Raw genomic sequence first — 21,532 nt, 5'->3', positions numbered from 1 at the left:
ATTCCAAAAGGTTTTGGGACACTGTAAAGTCCATGGAGAATAAGAGGACCTCCTCCCAGCTGCACACTGCACTGAGGATAGGAAACATTGTCACCACCAATAAATCTACGATAATCGATCATTTCAATAAGCATTTTTCCACGGCTGGTCATGCTTTCCACTTGGCTACCCCTACCCCGGCCAACATCTCAGCACCCCCTGCAGAAACTTGCCCAAGCTCCCCCCTGCTTCTCCTTCACCCAAATCCAGGCAGCTGATGTCCTGAAATAGCTTCAAAATCTGGATCCCTACAAATCAGCTGGGCTAGACAATCTGGACCCTGTCTTTCTAAAATTATCCGCCAAAGTTGTTGCAACCCCTATTACTAGCCTATTCAACCTCTCTTTTGTATTGTCTGTGATCCCCAAAGATTGGAAAGCTGCCGTGGTCATCCCCCTCTTTAAAGGGGGAGACACTCTAGACCCAAACTGTTATAGACCTACATCCATCCTGCCCTGCCTTCTAAAATCTTCGAAAGCCAAGTTAACAAACAGATCACCGACCATTTCAAATCCCACCGTACCTTCTCCACTATGCAATCTGGTTTCCGAGCTGGTCATGGGTGCACCTCAGCCACACTCAAGGTCCTAAACGATATCATAACCGCCATTGATAAAAGACAGTACTGTGCAGCCATCTTCATCAACCTGGTCAAGGCTTTTGACTCAATCACCGCATTCACCAACTACTTCTCAGATAGAGTTCAGTGTATCAAATCGTTGGGCCTGTTGTCCAGACTTCTGGCAGTATATTGCACTGGTCATCCCCAAAACCAACACTTCCTTTGGCTACCTTTCCTTCCAGTTCTCTGCTTCCAATGACTGGAACGAATTGCAAAAATCACTGATACTGGAGTCTTATATCTCCCTCTCTAAATTTAAGCATCAGCTGTCAGAGCAGCTTACTGTACCTGTACACAGCCAATCTGTAAATAGCACACCCAACTACCTCATCCCCATATTATTACTTACCCTCTTGATCTTTTGCAACCCAATATCTCTATTTGCACATCCTCATCTGCACATTTATCACTCCAGTATTAATGCGAAATTGTAATTATTTCACCTCTATGGCCTATTTATTACTTACCTCCCTACTCATCTACATTTGCACACACTGTACATAGATTTTTTTCTATTTTTCTTTATTATTGACTGTACGTTTGTTTATGTGTAACTCTGTGTCGTTGTTTTTGTCTCACTGCCTTGCTTTATCTTGGCCAGGTCGCAGTTGTAAATGAGAACTTGTTCTCAATTGGCCTGCCTGGTTAAATAAAGGTGAAATAAAACACAAATATACTGTATATATATATATATATATATATATATATATATATATATATATATATATATATATATATATATATATATATTATCAGTTTCTGTATGCATTCAAATTAGTCAACATACTGTACATTCAAATACATTGGAAATTAATGTATCATGACCCAAATAATGTGTACAGTATGTGTCCAAGTCCATTGTGACTAGGCTACTAGTCGGCCTTTAAAACAATGAACAGGTTTCTCTGGTTTGTTTAATATTGTTTGTAGAAATGACCTGTAGGCATTTGGAACAAGACTACGCAGGAAAAGGTTTGGGGAGTGGTTATTTTATAACCCATAAACCACTTTGGTTTCCAGCAAATCCTGGTGTTTTCATGTTTTGAAACATCCACCAACTGTAAAGGGGTTATAGCTCACATAGCTTGTTGATTAACTAGGCACCACTTGATTATGAGTCATAGGGTCCATTTATACAGACTCCTGTAGCAAGTTTTTTTTAAAGCAGCTGCAATTTGTTTTGCTATTGAAATAGAAATAGTAGTAAATTCTGATTCAAAAAATTACACATTAGTTATGTACCTAGAATAGGGACCTGCCTCTCTTCACTATTAGTTATTGACAGTGGGAATGAGCACAGTGATTCATTAAAATAATACATGTTCTCAGTGACATACTCCTTTTGGGTTGACATTTTTTTCCTCTTCACTGCACCGGTTCCTTCACATCTAGGAACATTGGCCAAACAAGTCTTTGAATTGTACTCATAAACATGGAGGATTAAAAGTGCAATTGCTTTCCATGCACACAGCAGCATTTATATAACTGAGTGCAAGGATCCCAAAGTTTGTTAAACTCACTGGAACACTCTGAAACACTGTTAAGCCCTATCAGGCAGCTGAGAGAGCCAGACATAATCAGGGAGTTCCCACTGGGAGTTCATTTTGAACTGGAAACTAAGCACTAGCTGGGTAACTCACTTCTCATACACTCTCAACATCATGTGCCGAGTAGCCATAAAACAAAACAAAAAAAGCTTTTATTTTTATTCACTGCTCTGCTCAGCTTCTGAGATTTAGGCTAATCTAACTGTTGTATCTCTATTTTCTCTGTTCTCTCCATTGTTCCCTCCTTACTGTCCTCGGCTCTTCCATCCCATCTCAATTCCTGAGAAGTAGGGTGATAGTTATTGTGATTGTCAGAGTAATGTGTAGTTATACTAATGCTACTAAGTAGCAGATGACTTTGATTGTATGTAAACTGTTCAACTGTTTAACAGCTGCAACAGCCATTCAGAGGTGTACCAATACAGTCGGTCTATGGAAAGTTTGAGAACATCCTTTGATACGGGAGCACAGTGTTCAGATCTGTATTCATGCCGTGCCTTCTCCGACCTTACAGGGCTGTGATCTCTCAGCATGGGTCAAAGAGTACATCGGAATGACTTGAAATATGGAGTGATATAACCCCTCTCTCTTATCTATCTAAAAGCATGGATTAAAGGTTCAGATGTCAGGCCTGGATATTTAATGTGCTGGCTAGGAGGTTGAAGCAGAGCCCTGCCCAGGTCATATAGCGAAACCTCATAAATATTCACAAATGAACACAAATGAAAAGCAAATGTGGATTAAAAAATGGATGGGTGTTGGTTCACACTGGAAACTTGGCAGGGTCCCTGTGAAATGTACCCCTCCACAGCAGTCATTATGTTATGTTAGTCTCATTCACCCTCTCTAATGATCCACGTTTCATTTCAGAGGGACTATTTGAAAGCTCTGTTTGATTGCTTTTTAAATTAGCTTTATGCTAAACCATACATTTCTAAATACCTCCACGACAGTGTTTGTCTCCCATGATTTTGTCTTCCTTTTCAAATTATGTCAATGGTATTGCATGTTGGCTCCAGTAATGCCTTGGCTTTGCCTAGACCTATATCCACCTACAGAACTTCAGTTATTATGGTCCTGATGGGAAGAGTTGGAAAGGCATGTGTGAAATTCCGTAGAGATTACACAAAGAGTTAATCATCTAGATTCCCGCTGTTCACCAACCCAACAGGGCTTAAGTCTGTGTCCGGGAACTTCCCTCATTACTAATAATGCTGAGGTGTGGTTTACTGACCAACACTGCATGTTATCTCTGGGTTATAGAGCTAGAATCTAACAGTGAAACATTACTTTATTAATCTTAAATTGGTCACTAGGATATAATTTCTCAGCCATGAATACCAAGAGCCTGATTCCTTTCAGATGCTCTAGAATTTTCCAAATCATTCTAGGCAACAACAGTATAATTCTAAATTGGATTTAAAGTAAGATTCCGCATTTGGGGAAACAGTGCCACTGTTTGCCTCCAGTGTCTTTGTTATTGTTTTTGTTTTGTTGATGAAAACGGAAAAAAGGAGCATCCAATAATTTTTTGCAGTACATATTTTGCTGTTCTATAGAGCGTGCAGTGGGGACCTGTCATTCAGGGCTGGTGGGGCAGAGCCCCACATTTTTAGCAAAAAATACATATATACTGTATATTTATATATACTTTTTGGGAGTGGACTTGCCTGTTTTGACTGTTTTGCATGCTATTTTAGCATTATACAGTGCCTTGCGAAAGTATTCGGCCCCCTTGAACTTTGCGACCTTTTGCCACATTTCAGGCTTCAAACATAAAGATATAAAACTGTATTTTTTTGTGAAGAATCAACAACAAATGGGACACAATCATGAAGTGGAACGACATTTATTGGATATTTCAAACTTTTTTAACAAATCAAAAACTGAAAAATTGGGCGTGCAAAATTATTCAGCCCCCTTAAGTTAATACTTTGTAGCGCCACCTTTTGCTGTGATTACAGCTGTAAGTCGCTTGGGGTATGTCTCTATCAGTTTGCACATCGAGAGACTGACATTTTTTCCCATTCCTCCTTGCAAAACAGCTCGAGCTCAGTGAGGTTGGATGGAGAGCATTTGTGAACAGCAGTTTTCAGTTCTTTCCACAGATTCTCGATTGGATTCAGGTCTGGACTTTGACTTGGCCATTCTAACACCTGGATATGTTTATTTTTGAACCATTCCATTGTAGATTTTGCTTTATGTTCTGGATCATTGTCTTGTTGGAAGACAAATCTCCGTCCCAGTCTCAGGTCTTTTGCAGACTCCATCAGGTTTTCTTCCAGAATGGTCCTGTATTTGGCTCCATCCATCTTCCCATCAATTTTAACCATCTTCCCTGTCCCTGCTGAAGAAAAGCAGGCCCAAACCATGATGCTGCCACCACCATGTTTGACAGTGGGGATGGTGTGTTCAGCTGTGTTGCTTTTACGCCAAACATAACGTTTTGCATTGTTGCCAAAAAGTTCAATTTTGGTTTCATCTGACCAGAGCACCTTCTTCCACATGTTTGGTGTGTCTCCCAGGTGGCTTGTGGCAAACTTTAAACTACACTTTTTATGGATATCTTTAAGAAATGGCTTTCTTCTTGCCACTCTTCCATAAAGGCCAGATTTGTGCAATATACAACTGATTGTTGCCCTATGGACAGAGTCTCCCACCTCAGCTGTAGATCTCTGCAGTTCATCCAGAGTGATCATGGGCCTCTTGGCTGCATCTCTGATCAGTCTTCTCCTTGTATGAGCTGAAAGTTTAGAGGGACGGCCAGGTCTTGGTAGATTTGCAGTGGTCTGATACTCCTTCCATTTCAATATTATCGCTTGCACAGTGCTCCTTGGGATGTTTAAAGCTTGGGAAATCTTTTTGTATCCAAATCCGGCTTTAAACTTCTTCACAACAGTATCTCGGACCTGCCTGGTGTGTTCCTTGCTCTTCATGATGCTCTCTGCGCTTTTAACGGACCTCTGACACTATCGCAGTGCAGGTGCATTTATGCGGAGACTTGATTACACACAGGTGGATTGTATTTATCATCATTAGTCATTTAGGTCAACATTGGATCATTCAGAGATCCTCACTGAACTTCTGGAGTGAGTTTGATGCACTGAAAGTAAAGGGGCTGAATAATTTTGCACGCCCAATTTTTCAGTTTTTGATTTGTTAAAAAAGTTTGAAATATCCAATAAATGTCGTTCCACTTCATGATTGTGTCCCACTTGTTGTTGATTCTTTACAAAAAATACAGTTTTATATCTTTATGTTTGAAGCTTGAAATGTGGCAAAAGGTCGCAAAGTTCAAGGGGGCCGGATACTTTCGCAAGGCACTGTACGTGTCACATATTAGTTTGCAAACAATATAAAGAATAAATATAATTGAGTAAGGCAGCTCGAAAATGCAGGTGTTTCAGCCTAGTTCAGTGCATTCTGTGGTGGTGGGACGAACCAGCAGAAAATAGGAGCATTGCGCTGTGATTGGCTCAATGTTCTGTCACTCATGGGGACACTATGTCATCGCCAAGCTTGAGGCCTTAGTAAGGGTAGACATCCAAAATGTAAGCACTTTGGGTCCTGCCATAGAGTTATATTACAAGTGCCCTTCCAAGAAGGCTCAAGGTCATTGTCCACAGATAAAATGACGTCAAATCACGTTATATGTACAGTAGCTTTCAAAGTCTTTTAAAGTCTTAGCTAGCAGTCATCATCATGAATCAAGTCGCCAATCTACTGGCAAATCCTTCCTTGTCATATGAAGAGAAATAATGAAGAGAAATGATAGATAATAGATAATACGTATCAGTATAGTATACGTACTAATGTGTTAGTTCTATTAGCTATGTTGACGTTGATGTTACTTTAGCTAATATGGTGACAACAATGTAGGCTGTGTTTAGCATTTATGAAGTTTTGGCTTGGAAAGTTTTTTTTCGCCATTCATAGGCTAGGTTGTAGCAACCTCATGATGGCTTTAGGGAAAATGTTTGTATTTATTTTTTTTTAAATTTTATTTCACCTTTATTTAACCAGGTAGGCTAGTTGAGAACAAGTTCTCATTTGCAACTGCGACCTGGCCAAGATAAGGCATAGCAGTGTGAACAGACAACACAGAGTTACACATGGAGTAAACAATTAACAAGTCAATAACACAGTAGAAAAAAGGGGAGTCTATATATACATTGTGTGCAAAAGGCATGAGAAGGTAGGCAAATAATTACAATTATGCAGATTAACACTGGAGTGATAAATGATCAGATGGTTATGTACAGGTAGAGATATTGGTGTGCAAAAGAGCAGAAAAATAAATAAATAAAAACAAGTATGGGGATGAGGTAGGTGAAAATGGGTGGGCTATTTACCAATAGACTATGTACAGCTGCAGCGATCGGTTAGCTGCTCAGATAGCAGATGTTTGAAGTTGGTGAGGGAGATAAAAGTCTCCAACTTCAGCGATTTTTGCAATTCGTTCCAGTCACAGGCAGCAGAGAACTGGAACGAAAGGCGGCCAAATGAGGTGTTGGCTTTAGGGATGATCAGTGAGATACACCTGCTGGAGCGCGTGCTACGGATGGGTGTTGCCATCGTAACCAGTGAACTGAGATAAGGCGGAGCTTTACCTAGCATGGACTTGTAGATGACCTGGAGCCAGTGGGTCTGGCGACGAATATGTAGCGAGGGCCAGCCGACTAGAGCATACAAGTCGCAGTGGTGGGTGGTATAAGGTGCTTTAGTGACAAAACGGATGGCACTGTGATAAACTGCATCCAGTTTGCTGAGTAGAGTGTTGGAAGCAATTTTGTAGATGACATCGCCGAAGTCGAGGATCGGTAGGATAGTCAGTTTTACTAGGGTAAGTTTGGCGGCGTGAGTGAAGGAGGCTTTGTTGCGGAATAGAAAGCCGACTCTTGATTTGATTTTCGATTGGAGATGTTTGATATGGGTCTGGAAGGAGAGTTTAGAGTCTAGCCAGACACCTAGGTACTTATAGATGTCCACATATTCAAGGTCGGAACCATCCAGGGTGGTGATGCTGGTCAGGCGTGCGGGTGCAGGCAGCGAACGGTTGAAAAGCATGCATTTGGTTTTACTAGCGTTTAAGAGCAGTTGGAGGCCACGGAAGGAGTGCTGTATGGCATTGAAGCTCGTTTGGAGGTTAAATAGCACAGTGTCCAAGGACGGGCCGGAAGTATATAGAATGGTGTCGTCTGCGTAGAGGTGGATCAGGGAATCGCCCGCAGCATGAGAAAAATCATTGATATATACAGAGAAAAGAGTCGGCCCGAGAATTGAACCCTGTGGCACCCCCATAGAGACTGCCAGAGGACCGGACAGCATGCCCTCCGATTTGACACACTGAACTCTGTCTGCAAAGTAATTGGTGAACCAGGCAAGGCAGTCATCCGAAAAACCGAGGCTACTGAGTCTGCCGATAAGAATACGGTGATTGACAGAGTCGAAAGCCTTGGCAAGGTCTATGAAGACGGCTGCACAGTACTGTCTTTTATCGATGGCGGTTATGATATCGTTTAGTACCTTGAGCGTGGCTGAGGTACACCCGTGACCGGCTCGGAAACCAGATTGCACAGCGGAGAAGGTACGGTGGGATTCAAGATGGTCAGTGACCTGTTTGTTGACTTGGCTTTCGAAGACCTTAGATAGGCAGGGCAGGATGGATATAGGTCTGTAACAGTTTGGGTCCAGGGTGTCGCCCCCTTTGAAGAGGGGGATGACTGCGGCAGCTTTCCAATCCTTGGGGATCTCAGACGATATGAAAGAGAGGTTGAACAGGCTGGTAATAGGGGTTGCGACAATGGCGGCGGAAAGTTTCAGGAATAGAGGGTCCAGATTGTCAAGCCCAGCTGATTTGTACGGGTCCAGGTTTTGCAGCTCTTTCAGAACATCTGGGCGAGTAGCTGCGGGGGGGGGGGGGAGCTGTTGGCCGAGGTTGGAGTAGCCAGGCGGAAGGCATGGCCAGCCGTTGAGAAATGCTTGTTGAAGTTTTCGATAATCATGGATTTATCGGTGGTGACCGTGTTACCTAGCCTCAGTGCAGTGGGCAGCTGGGAGGAGGTGCTCTTGTTCTCCATGGACTTCACAGTGTCCCAGAACTTTTTGGAGTTGGAGCTACAGGATGCAAACTTCTGCCTGAAGAAGTTGACTTTAGCTTTCCTGACTGACTGTGTGTATTGGTTCCTGACTTCCCTGAACAGTTGCATATCGCGGGGACTATTCGATGTTAGTGCAGTCCGCCACAGGATGTTTTTGTGCTGGTCGAGGGCAGTCAGGTCTGGAGTGAACCAGGGGCTATATCTGTTCTTAGTTCTGCATTTTTTGAACGGAGCATGCTTATCTAAAATGGTGAGGAAGTTACTTTTAAAGAAAGACCAGGCATCCTCAACTGACGGGATGAGGTCAATGTCCTTCCAGGATACCCGGGCCAGGTCGATTAGAAAGGCCTGCTCACAGAAGTGTTTTAGGGAGCGTTTGACAGTGATGAGGGGTGGTCGTTTGACTGCGGCTCCGTAGCGGATACAGGCAATGAGGCAGTGATCGCTGAGATCCTGGTTGTAGACAGCGGAGGTGTATTTGGAGGGCCAGTTGGTCAGGATGACGTCAATGAGGGTGCCCTTGTTTACAGAGTTAGGGTTGTACCTGGTGGGTTCCTTGATGATTTGAGTGAGATTGAGGGCATCTAGCTTAGATTGTAGGACTGCCGGGGTGTTAAGCATATCCCAGTTTAGGTCACCTAACAGAACAAACTCTGAAGCTAGATGGGGGGCGATCAATTCACAAATGGTGTCCAGGGCACAGCTGGGAGCTTAGGGGGGTCGGTAGCAGGCGGCAACAGTGAGAGACTTATTTCTGGAGAGAGTAATTTTCAAAATTAGTAGTTCGAACTGTTTGGGTATGGACCTGGAAAGTATGACATTACTTTGCAGGCTATCTCTGCAGTAGACTGCAACTCCTCCCCCTTTGGCAGTTCTATCTTGACGGAAGATGTTATAGTTGGGTATGGAAATCTCAGAATTTTTGGTGGCCTTCCTGAGCCAGGATTCAGACACGGCAAGGACATCAGGGTTAGCAGAGTGTGCTAGAGCAGTGAGTAAGACACACTTAGGGAGGAGGCTTCTGATGTTGACATGCATGAAACCAAGGCTTTTTCGATCACAGAAGTCAACAAATGAGGGTGCCTGGGGACATGCAGGGCCTGGGTTTACCTCCACATCACCCGCGGAACAGAGAAGGAGTAGTATGAGGGTGCGGCTGAAGGCTATCAAAACTGGTCGCCTAGGGCGTTGGGGACAGAGAATAAGCAGTATCATGTAGTAACCTAAACCTATCGATGTGACATTCAACTGGGTGAATGGAGTCATCCCAATCAGTCATCCAATATGCTGTAATAGAAAAAAAAGCTATACTCATAAAACATTTATCATCCTCCCTCCATCTTAAATGGCCCCGAACGCCATTGGTTTGCAGTAACTTCTTTGTTGTAATATCCCAAACGAACATGTGCGTTTCAGCTTTAAGGATTCTAGCTTTAAATGTATTATGGCCATGTGTCACAAAGCCAGCGATACACAACGATAACCAGAATGGTTATTCGTTTTGAAAGACCTGTCAAAACATTGACTCCACATCACTTCCCTTTATGTTAGTCCTGCTGCTCACATCTAACTAAAACACCAAGGTGTTTCCCAGGTCTGATACACCAAAGGTCACCAGGGCATAGATTCTAACCCGGGCAAGTCACATTATAGACATCCCTCCCCAGACACAAAGACCCAGGCCTGGAGCTGAGGTGGAAAGGCTCTAGGCATAGCTCTGTCACGACTGATTGATGACTGTTTCTCAGGGTTGGCTACAGACCTTGCAGCACTGCATTACCTGACGACACAACTTCCAGGAGTGGGAAGAAAGGGCCTCAGCCGCCAGGCAGCACCGTGGGCGAGCTCTCTTGAACGTGTTGATGGGAGTCCAGTTTCTCCTCAACCACAACACACACACACGGACCTTGTGAGAGCCAAGATGGCCATGGCGGAGTCCCTCCAGGGGCAGTGGAGTATTGGAAACAGGTTCCTGTCAGTCTCTGCATGCCAAATCCATCCACATGGCCTCTCTCTCCACAATGTCACATAAGTAATGCACTGAGGCAGGTACATGACTGAGAAATACCATAGGGAAGTGTAGCCATCTTTCAGCACCATAACTTTTAAAGATGAGGATTACAGTATGTCTCAGGTAACCTTAGTCATATGTCAAGGTTGGTTACTTAAGAAAAATGTATTGTTCCAAGAATGTTACAACTACTCTATAGGCCTTTGCCAATGCCATTGTCGACAATCAAAGCTACAGTCTGTTTGATTTTACTAAAAGCTGATTTTCCTACTGCTTTCATTGGTCTCAAGCTACACTCTCCAAATGTACAAAGAAATGGCTTTTCTCAAATTTCTCAAAAAAACAAAAATGTCTCTTAATCCATAAACTGAAATAGGCAGTCACTTATGTTTAAAGTGAAGTACAATTGCAAAGCACAATCCTTATGTGTTTCCTGAGACAGACTAACTGTTTAAAATGTGGCAGTAGCCATAGGTTTTCCCATTCATTCTTAATCTTGTGGGATCACTGATGTCATTCGTTGCAAACGGCTGAAGACCAGAGTTCTCAAGTGAAACCAGATGCACTAACAATTTGAAATTTCAGTTGAAGAACTTAAGGACTGAACACATCTCAACTCATTCTGTTTTTCACTTCAAGTCAACCAGAATACCCGCTTCAGATAGTGTATGTCGTTGAGTTCAATCACATTTGATCTCACAGAGAAAAATGTAAAGAATAGCATAATATATCCACCTCTTGGGAACTGGAATAACACTGACAGTGTCCAATAAGGTATTTATCTTATTTCACTCAACCAGCCAGATAGAGCTGATGTGGTTTGTGTATATAAACCCTTTGCTTGGCAATAACATGCTTTGTAACTCAAGTGACTTGACTTACCTGCTAAACAGAGGCCAAAGATGCTCAGGAGTACCAAGATGTATAGAGACACGATGGCATACTTGATGGCAGACAGGGAGTTCAGGTGGCTGCAGCAATTGTCTGGCTTTCTTCTCCTCTTGGCAGAAACAGCTGAAAAGAAAACATCTCTTTAGAATTGGAAGACAAAGATGGATACAAGGGCTCTTAGAGGGGGTCTGAATTGAGGGGCCATGAGGATAAAAGAAGCTGTATGAAATGAGGATAAAATGTCATGAGGATAATATTCTTATGCAGTGATGAAAAGGTCCAACATAAAAATGCATGCCTGACTGTCAACTGAATGACTTGTTGCATTGTTGCGGCCATCTCTCATAACATAGACTTTATGAGTGCTAAAAATCCCCCCAAATGATTGTATTATTGTTCTATTAGTACTGACGTAGCGAGTTGGCAGCCTTGATTCTTCACTGGGCTGATATTGTAGTCAGCATGAGGGTCAAAACAAAGTCTGCATGTCTGGCATTTGGCCTGAGATCTATTGGTCACCGCTGCACCGTACTGTACATCACAGGGCTGCCACACAGATACAGAGCAATAATAGCTACAATCGGTAATTTAACCCCTTAACACACTGTCCAGGTCAAACATAAAACTGTCATTGTGGCATTCTAGTTGGGAGTTTTTGTATGTGTCATTTGCTTGTGAGGAAGTTATTTGGATTAAACTGTCGTTGCTGGTCAAATAGGCCCAGAAGTAGGGTGACAGAAGACATCATTATTCAGGCTAAGAAGATCTCAGTCCAATAGGAATCTGATATAAATTCCAAAGTGTCTAATGCTATTAGGTCATGAAGCACATTGTCTTATTTCGGAGGAGACATAAGCCCTGAGAGAGACCAAGGGGAAAGTTTTACACACTTTCATTTATGTTCTCCTGGCAAGCAATCCCAGCCACAAGACTAAAAATGAGTAGTCCCCCCCCCCCCCAATCCTTCCTTGTCTCTCTTTCTCTCTGTGGAGCATATAGCTCTGAAGTCACAGAGGAGACGTCTCTAGAAGAGAAGGCCCTCAACCGATTTTCCATAAACAGTCTTGAGCCTGCTCTGCAGCCCTACAGCACGGTGGTTTCAATTGTACCAATACAGGTGATGTCATGTCCATAGAGACATGCAATGGATCTGTGCTGCACATATGCTGTGGCTGCTGGGATTCTGTGTGAACAACAACCTTGCAGAAGGGCCGCTCTAGCAGAAGTACACCATTTCTTAAGGCTAAAGAAAACAGAGCTGTTTGAACTGTTCAAATATATGGACTGTATAGAAATGTAGAGGTCATTACATATTTAAGCAGTGCAAACGTAGACCTCGTGCCTTTAAAAAAAATATATATATATATATATTTCACCTTTATTTAACCAGGTAGGCCAGTTGAGAACAAGTTCTCATTTACAACTGCGACCTGGCCAAGATAAATCAAAGAAGTTCGACACATACAATAACACAGAGTTACACATGGAATAAACAAACATACAGTCAATAATACATTTGAAAAAGTATATATACAGTGTGTGCAAATAAGGTAAGATAAGGGAGGTAAGGCAATAAATAAGCCATGGTGGCGAAGTAATTACAACATAGCAATTAAACACTGGAATGGTAGATGTGCAAAAGATGAGTGTGCAAGTAGATATACTGGGATGCAAAGGAGCAAGATAAATAAATAAATACAGTATGGGGATGAGGTAGTTGGATGGGCTATTTACAGATTGGCTATGTACAGGTGCAGTGATCTGTGAGCTGCTCTGACAGCTGGTGCTTAAAGCTAGTGAGGGAGATATGTGTCTCCAGCTTCAGTGATTTTTGCAGTTTGTTCCAGTCATTGGCAGCAGAGAACTGTAAGGAACGGCGGCGAAAGGAGGAATTGGCTTTGGGGATGACCAGTGAGATATACCTGCTGGAGAACATGCTACGGATGGGTGCTGCTATGGTGACCAGTGAGCTGAGATAAGGCGGGGCTTTACCTAGCAAAGACTTATAGATGACCTGGAGCCAGTGAGTTTGGTGACGAGTATGAAGTGAGGGCCAGGCAACAAGAGCATACAGGTCGCAGTGGTGGGTAGTATATGGGGCTTTGGTGACAAAACGGATGGCACTGTGGTAGACTGCATCCAATTTGTTGACTAGAGTGTCGGAGGCTATTTTGTAAATGACATCGCCGAAGTCGAGGACCGGTAGGATCGTCAGTTTTACGAGGGTATGTTTGGCAGCATGAGTAAAGGATGCTTTGTTGTAAAATAGGAAGCCAATTCTAGATTTCATTTTGGATTGGATATGTTTGATGTGAGTCTGGAAGGAGAATTTACAGCCTAACCAGACCCCTAGGCATTTGTAGTTGTCTACATATTCTAAATAAGAACCGTCCGAGTAGTGGTGCTGGACGGGCGGGCAGGTGCGGGCAGCGATTGGTTGAAGAGCATGCATTTAGTTTTACTAGCATTTAAGAGCAGTTGGAGGCCACGGAAGGAGAGTTGTATGGCATTGAAGCTCGTCTGGAGGTTAGTTAGCACAGTGTCCAAGGAGGGGCCAGAAGTATACAGAATGGTGTCATCTGTGTAGAAGTGGATCAGAGAATCACCAGCAGCAAGAGCAACACCATTGATGTATACAGAGAAAAGAGTCGGCCCGAGAATTGAACCCTATGGCACCCCCATAGAGACTGCCAGAGGTCTGGACAACAGGCCCTCCGATTTGACACACTGAACTCTATCAGAGAAGTAGTTGGTGAATCAAGCGAGGCAATCATTTGAGAAACCAAGGCTATTGAGTCTGCCGATAAGAATGTGATGATTGACAGAGTCGAAAGCCTTGGCCAGGTCGTTGAATATGGCTGCACAGTATTGTCTCTTATCGATGGCAGTAATGATATCGTTTAGGACCTTGAGCGTTGCTGAGTTGCACCCATGACCAACTCTGAAACCAGATTGAATAGCGGAGAAGGTACGGTGGAATTCGAATTGGTCGTGATCTATTTGTTAACTTGGCTTTCGAAGACCTTAGAAAGGCATGGTAGGATAGATATAGGTCTGTAGCAGTTTGGGTCTAGAGTGTCTCCCCCTTTGAAAAGGGGGATGACCGCGGCTGCTTTCCAATCTTTGGGAATCTCAGACGATATGAAAGAGAGGGTGAGCAGCATAGTAATAGGGGTTGCAACAATTCCAGCAGATAATTTTAGATAGAGAGGGTCCAGATTGTCTATCCTGGCTGATTTGTAGGGGTCCAGATTTTGCAGCTCTTTCAGAACATCAGCTATCTGGATTTGGGTGAAGGAGAAATGGGGAGGCTTGGGCAAGTTGCTGTGGGGAGTGCAGGGCTGTTGACCGGGGTAGGGGTAGCCAGGTGGAATTCATGGCCAGCCGTAGAAAAATGCTTATTGAAATTCTCAATTATAGTGGATTTATCGGTGGTGACAGTGTTTCCTAGCCTCAGGGCAGTGGGCAGCTGGGAGGAGGTGCTCTTATTCTCCAAGGACTTTACATTGTCCCAGAACTTTTTTTAGTTTGTGCTACAGGATGCAAATGTTAGTGTGAAAAAATGTGAAAGTGCAAGACTTAAAGCACACATTTCCATTTGGAAGTTATGTCACATAAAGGGTGGGTAATTTGACATTTTTCAGTTGAATTTGTCTGCTTACTAAATCACACTAGTTTTCCTGTGAAAAATAATTCATGTAAATAAACCTACCACAGAAAAACGCTGGTGCTTTGTATGGCGTCATGTATATCATATACAGTGCCTTGCGAAAGTATTCGGCCCCTTGAACTTTGCGACCTTTTGCCACATTTCAGGCTTCAAACATAAAGATATAAAACTGTATTTTTTTTGTGAAGAATCAACAACAAGTGGGACACAGTCATGAAGTGGAACGACATTTATTGGATATTTCAAACTTTTTTAACAAATCAAAAACTGAAAAATTGGGCGTGCAAAATTATTCAGCCCCTTTACTTTCAGTGCAGCAAACTCTCTCCAGAAGTTCAGTGAGGATCTCTGAATGATCCAATGTTGACCTAAATGACTAATGATGATAAATACAATCCACTTGTGTGTAATCAAGTCTCCGTATAAATGCACCTGCACTGTGATAGTCTCAGAGGTCCGTCAAAAGCGCAGAGAGCATCATGAAGAACAAGGAACACACCAGGCAGGTCCGAGATACTGTTGTGAAGAAGTTTAAAGCCGGATTTGGATACAAAAAGATTTCCCAAGCTTTAAACATCCCAAGGAGCACTGTGCAAGTGATAATATTGAAATGGAAGGAGTATCAGACCACTGCAAATCTACCAAGACCTGGCCGTCCCTCTAAACTTTCAGCTCATACAAGGAGAAGACTGATCAGAGATGCAGCCAAGAGGCCCATGATCACTCTGGATGAACTGCAGAGATCTACAGCTGAGGTGGGAGACTCTGTCCATAGGACAACAATCAGTCGTATATTGCACAAATCTGGCCTTTATGGAAGAGTGGCAAGAAGAAAGCCATTTCTTAAAGATATCCATAAAATGTGTCATTTAAAGTTTGCCACAAGCCACCTGGGAGACACACCAAACATGTGGAAGAAGGTGAAACCAAAATGGAACTTTTTGGCAACAATGCAAAACGTTATGTTTGGCGTAAAAGCAACACAGCTGAACACACCATCCCCACTGTCAAACATGGTGGTGGCAGCATCATGGCTTGGGCCTGCTTTTCTTCAGCAGGGACAGGGAAGATGGTTAAAATTGATGGGAAGATGGATGGAGCCAAATACAGGACCATTCTGGAAGAAAACCTGATGGCGTCTGCAAAAGACCTGAGACTGGGACAGAGATTTGTCTTCCAACAAGACAATGGTCCAAAACATAAAGCAAAATCTACAATGGAATGGTTCAAAAATAAACATATCCAGGTGTTAGAATGGCCAAGTCAAAGTCCAGACCTGAATCCAATCGAGAATCTGTGGAAAGAACTGAAAACTGCTGTTCACAAATGCTCTCCATCCAACCTCACTGAGGACGAGCTGTTTTGCAAGGAGGAATGGGAAAAAATGTCAGTCTCTCGATGTGCAAAACTGATAGAGACATACCCCAAGCGACTTACAGCTGTAATCGCAGCAAAAGGTGGCGCTACAAAGTATTAACTTAAGGGGGCTGAATAATTTTGCACGCCCAATTTTTCAGTTTTTGATTTGTTAAAAAAGTTTGAAATATCCAATAAATGTCGTTCCACTTCATGATTGTGTCCCACTTGTTGTTGATTCTTCACAAAAAATTACAGTTTTATATCTTTATGTTTGAAGCCTGAAATGTGGCAAAAGGTCGCAAAGTTCAAGGGGGCCGAATACTTTCGCAAGGCACTGTATCCCATTACCATTCACCCTGATATAGCCAATATACATTACAATATTTACTTATCTTAGACATTCGTAGGGGTCAATAAAGTCTAAACACAAGCTGACATCAGGCAATGAGAGAATGAATATTTATAGACATGGAGCAGAACAGAACTTCTACTTTTAAAAATTCCTGCAACATTAAGACATAGACGCTGTAATACATTGGACAGAACACCAAAGAACACAAGTAAATGTGGCATTATGTGGCTGCATGTTCAGCCGGGCTTTTTTTAAGAGGTTTTGTGATGGCAACAGGATCCTTGAATGTTTACAGTGAGTATGCTTGGCAGTTTAGGGACAGATTAGTTGAGTTGGACAAGTAAAAGCCAACTGAATTTGTACCATATCACTGTTAAGGCTGGATAAGCATTTCCCACCAGTGTGGCATGCCGGAGGTCCTAACTTGTGAACACTGTACAGTTGATTTGTTCAACTGCACCTGACCAAGCCCAAGACCCTCACACACTCACACACACAACATACTATCAGCACTTAGTGTTTATTGACCGCTCGCTGAGTGAGAGAACTCGGCAGACTCCCTATATTCAGATTTCCTATATTTACCTTTGCAGTTACAAGCATATCCTCTAAAAAGGCCATGACCAAGTAGGGTGAAAGGGACTCTGCTTGCATCACTCCATGAGTTGAAATATGAGCACATCACATATGGAGGCACAAAATTAGTTCTTACATCAATGGCAGAATTCAAAGACGATTTGAGCCGATTTGGTCATGGCCTTTTTAGAGGTATGCTTGTAACTGCAAATATAAGGAAAAGGGAAAGAGAAATCTGACTCCTGGGGTCTACAGATTTCCCTTACCCAGCAGGTGGTGAAAAAAGCACTAAGTGCTGATAGTATGCTGTGTGTGTGAATGTGTGAGGGTGACCATAAGCCCCTGGGCAAATGTGTGAAAGGTCAAGGGGCAAGGATTTATACAGGACAAGAAGGGAAATGGCTCCTTTACCGTCTTCACACAGGTTGAGCTTTGATAGGTTTCTGCCATCGTAGCCCTCCTCATAAAAGGATCCGTTCTCCCTCTCTTCGTATGTACTCAGGTACATGGCCTTATTCTCCATTCAGGAACTGTAGGGAGGACAAAACAGATTATTTTCATGTAACCAAAGCAATATGTAAGATGTTAGCAATGTATGTTATTTTTCAATAACACAAACTCTAAAGCAAATCAGGGGGAGGAAAATAGGTTTATTCAAAGAGGACAAATCATACGGGGAATTAGATGGTCATTCTCCCCTGTCCTTGGTGATGCTCTCACAGTGATTCTCTCCTGTGGTTCTCTCCAGTGAATCTCTCTCCACAGAACAAAGGAACAGCATGTAGTTTTATAACCCAGTCCTAGCCTGTGGTTGACCAATTAGAATTCCTTGCAATAAAACCTGCCCATGACCAAATAACAAGTATCCTATTTCAGAAGACATATTCCTCCCATGTCTCTGAACCATTGATCAATAATTCCCTATTACAGAATACAACCTCATTTCCATTGATCGTTAGTTCTATTCTCGTACTCTTGTCTCTGCATTGTGTATTTATCTTCGACATATTCTTACAAAGACAACAATATGAGTTCTGTATTTGCATGTAAGTATTTGTTAATTTGTTATAGCACATTTGTTATGGCACATATAATTACAGCCCAAAATATAAAGCAAAGCCCCCCCCCCCCCCCCCATTCCATCAAGCTGCATTTCTCCCCAGTCTTTTTTATCATATTAAGTCTATCTGATCTGTTTCTTATGAGGCATGACTGAGTGTCAATTTCAAATCCTGTTTTAAATCATCCCCAGACCACTAATGTTGCTGCCTGTCAGTGTTGAGGCATTCATTATTAACTTGAAGTTGAAGTGTGGAGGTAGGGTCATAGGTCAAGCACTGTATCCCTGTCTCTCAGACTACTACACATTATTCAAGAGGGCAAAGCTCCACAAGTATTCTTACCGATCTATTACCTTATTATCTTCTCAGCATGGAATACAAAACCAAACTCGGAACTTTTCTCTTTAAAGCAAACAGCAGAGCCTCTAACAATAATGCAAGTGGCATGGATTGAATTATATTAATCCATGACAAGTATATAGAGGATCCAAAACCTCCTGTGCTGCCATCTAGTGCCATAAATCTGACTGTGGTCTATGAGTGAGAAAGAGATAAAATGGCTGACAGTAAACATTCCTAGCTGAACAGCTGTGTGAGAGAGAGAGTGATGCTCCCCCACATTCCTGGGCCACAGCTCAGGCAGACCTATGGACCCCTCCCCTTACAATATGAACCTGTAGCAGCAGGCAAGAAATTCGACCCTTATAAAAAAAACAAATAATCTCCTAGATGTGGGATTAAAGTGCCTTTACAGTATGCTATGCCTGAGAAAACGGTGTAGTTTGGACATCAGTTGGGAATAGGTCAATATTAACCGTGTAATAGAGAATATAATGTGAAATACAGAGACGGATGTGGGACTGTTGAACCAAGTCATTAAAAGGAGCTCAATCTGGACTTTTTCATTAAGCAGCGGGAGTGTCAGTTGACATTTTCGGGCAGACACAGCTATTACCGAACCAGGCTGCTAGGAAACCTGTATGTGATCACCACCGCTGATCATTGTCACCCAATGCAAACTTCTGAGAAAGTACATCCCTTCCAATGCCCAGGAAGCCATCCTGCCATCTCTCACACACCACTGTGTTTTTCCATGGAGGCAGGGCAGTGGTAGGCTCCAGACATCTTTCCTTTGGAATTGGAAGCTACTTTAAACGTCTTCCATGGTATTGCTCTACCTGGCAATGAGTGAGACATGTGATGTCTCCTCAGATACAGGAACAAACACATGAGCATGTCCAATCTCCGTGAGGAACTTCTTTGTGTATCATGAAAAATAAAGTCTCAAGGCAAAGGGAGAGGATAAAGCCCTCCATCCATCATTGTGACAAAAAAAGCCCACACTGTGATTTTTGACTATGCCATAGTAATGTTTGCCTTCTCTCTGCCAACCAGGAAGGTCTGAATAGACATAGACTAGACACGCTGAGAACGTCCACACACGGATGGTGACCGAATCTAAAGGAGAGAAAACAATTAAAATGTCCAATGGCCCAGCGCGTACCTCACAGCTGAGTGGCCTCTCTGTGGAGTGAGTGCACGATGTCAGCAGAGCTCAGCGGTGTGGTCTCAGAGGTCTCACATGAGCGGGAGCTTTTATAGAGAGACATCCCGTATCCATCCGTCCGTGTGGAATTAACCCATTTCCCAGTTAATTAAACGCGCGGACACTTCACCCATGAGTGGAGAAATATAAAAACAAAAACTTTCGGATATGCATTTTCTTGGCATTAAGTCAACAAGGAACAGACTCATTTGTTTGTGGTTCAATTGGATACCAGAGCACAGGTGTAAAATAATATGGCCATAATATAATTCAGATGTCATTATGGAGACGCTACTGTAGCGTCTCCATAATTGCATCTGAATTATATTATTGCTACATTATTTGGGGCCATCTAATTTCTATTTGTGGGAATTCAAAATTCATTAAACAGAATTGTCTCGTTTTGTAGTGCAATTTCAAGGTCATGATGCAAAAATACTGAACATGATTTATCTATGGACATAATCAAGTGAATGTAAAAGGTTTTCGGGGATAAATGCATTTCAAGTTCACTTTGTTGATGTCTTCAAATGAACACACAACAGGTAACAAAACTAGACTACACAAATTGACGGACCATTTGGAAAAGTTTGTCACTCACCTTGTCAAAGTTGTGACTAAAAAGTATAACAGATGCAAATGTCTCATCTCTAATTTCAATTTAAAAAGGGTGCATGTTTTCCCAATGGCATCTCAATAAACGTTTCCTTTCAACATAAAACAGTTCACTCAAGTTTCGCTCTCCCAGTAGCTAGATAAGCGCAGCGTGGAGATCCGTGCACCACCCAGTCTGTGATGCTTGGGTGAATTAATCCCTTTTTAAAAGTGTAGTGTAGGCATGGAGACTACGATGTGGCTAATACCCCTGCCTGGACAACTCTGACTAGATGCATTCTTACCTCATTCTATATATAGTATCTAGTTGCTGTATTTATACGCCTGGGGCAGGGCAGCGTCCAGTATAAATTATGTACCGTGGTAAAACTTGTACAGATTTTTGAACAAATACGCCCTCCTCTGAGCATTTAAGCATGGTACATAACAGAAAAGGTGCATTCCATCTCTACAGATCTTATATAAATACTAGTTCAAAGTTGTAATGTCACGAACAGTGAAATGCTTTGGTTGCAAGCTCCAAACTACCCTCCTATACTAATTCCTCATAAACGACATATATTATAGATAGGTCCAGTGGCGACCCGTCATTTCGCGCTCCACCTTTCTAGCAACAAAAAAGTCTGCAAAGCTGTCGTCAAGGCAAAGGGTGGCTACTTTGAAGAATCTCAAATATCAAATACATTTAGATTTGTTTAACACTTTTTTGGTTACTATATGATCCATACGCGTTATTTCATAGTATTGATGTCTTCACTATTATTCTATAATGTATAAAATAGAAACATTTAAGAAAAACCCTGGAATGAGCACAGTATGTGTCCAAACCGTTTTTTTTTTATTGGGGGGGGGGGGGGGGGGGCTGTTTTGCATGTTATTTTGGCATTTATAAGTGTCACATATCGGTTTGCAAACATTGTTTTTTTCAAAGTTGCATACAAACTTTGTCTCTTTTTTGCTTTCTTGAGTAAGGCTGCTTCAAAATGCAGGTGTTTCAACCTATCAGTCCTTTCTGTGGTGGTGGTGCAGCCAGAGGAAAATATGGAGCGTAAGTGTTGGTAATGTTCTCCAGTTGCGCTGTGATTGGCTCAGTGTTCTGTCACTCATGGGGACACTACCTTAAATCTAAGGGTAGAGATAGA

At 42.5% G+C, this 21,532-nt stretch overlaps 1 protein-coding gene across 3 annotated transcripts in view; it reads right to left on the bottom strand.

The window, feature by feature from the left end:
* The window catches only part of LOC110529613 (scavenger receptor class A member 5), an 84,607-nt gene extending 63,886 nt beyond the window's left edge, over positions 1 to 20,721 (bottom strand). The window contains exons 1-3 of one of the 3 annotated variants that reach the window (XM_021611970.3): positions 20,377 to 20,721; positions 17,580 to 17,698; positions 11,203 to 11,334 (exon numbers count right to left, since the gene is read on the bottom strand). In XM_021611970.3, coding sequence (XP_021467645.1) covers positions 11,203 to 11,334; positions 17,580 to 17,691 — 244 coding nt within the window. In that variant the 5' untranslated portion in view covers positions 17,692 to 17,698; positions 20,377 to 20,721. Of the gene's footprint in view, positions 1 to 11,202; positions 11,335 to 17,579; positions 17,699 to 17,842; positions 17,930 to 20,376 lie in introns of those variants that run through there. The other 2 variants (XM_090242943.1, XM_090242942.1) reach the window with 2 other exon arrangements.
* Positions 20,722 to 21,532: the final 811 nt, after the last annotated feature.

The sequence above is a fragment of the Oncorhynchus mykiss genome, chromosome 8, assembly GCF_057628025.1.
Source record: "Oncorhynchus mykiss isolate SJ-2025 chromosome 8, ASM5762802v1, whole genome shotgun sequence".
Classification (NCBI taxonomy): Eukaryota; Metazoa; Chordata; class Actinopteri; order Salmoniformes; family Salmonidae; genus Oncorhynchus; species Oncorhynchus mykiss.
The sequence above is the reverse complement of the archived record's forward strand: the minus strand, read 5'-3'. Positions and strand labels throughout refer to the sequence as shown.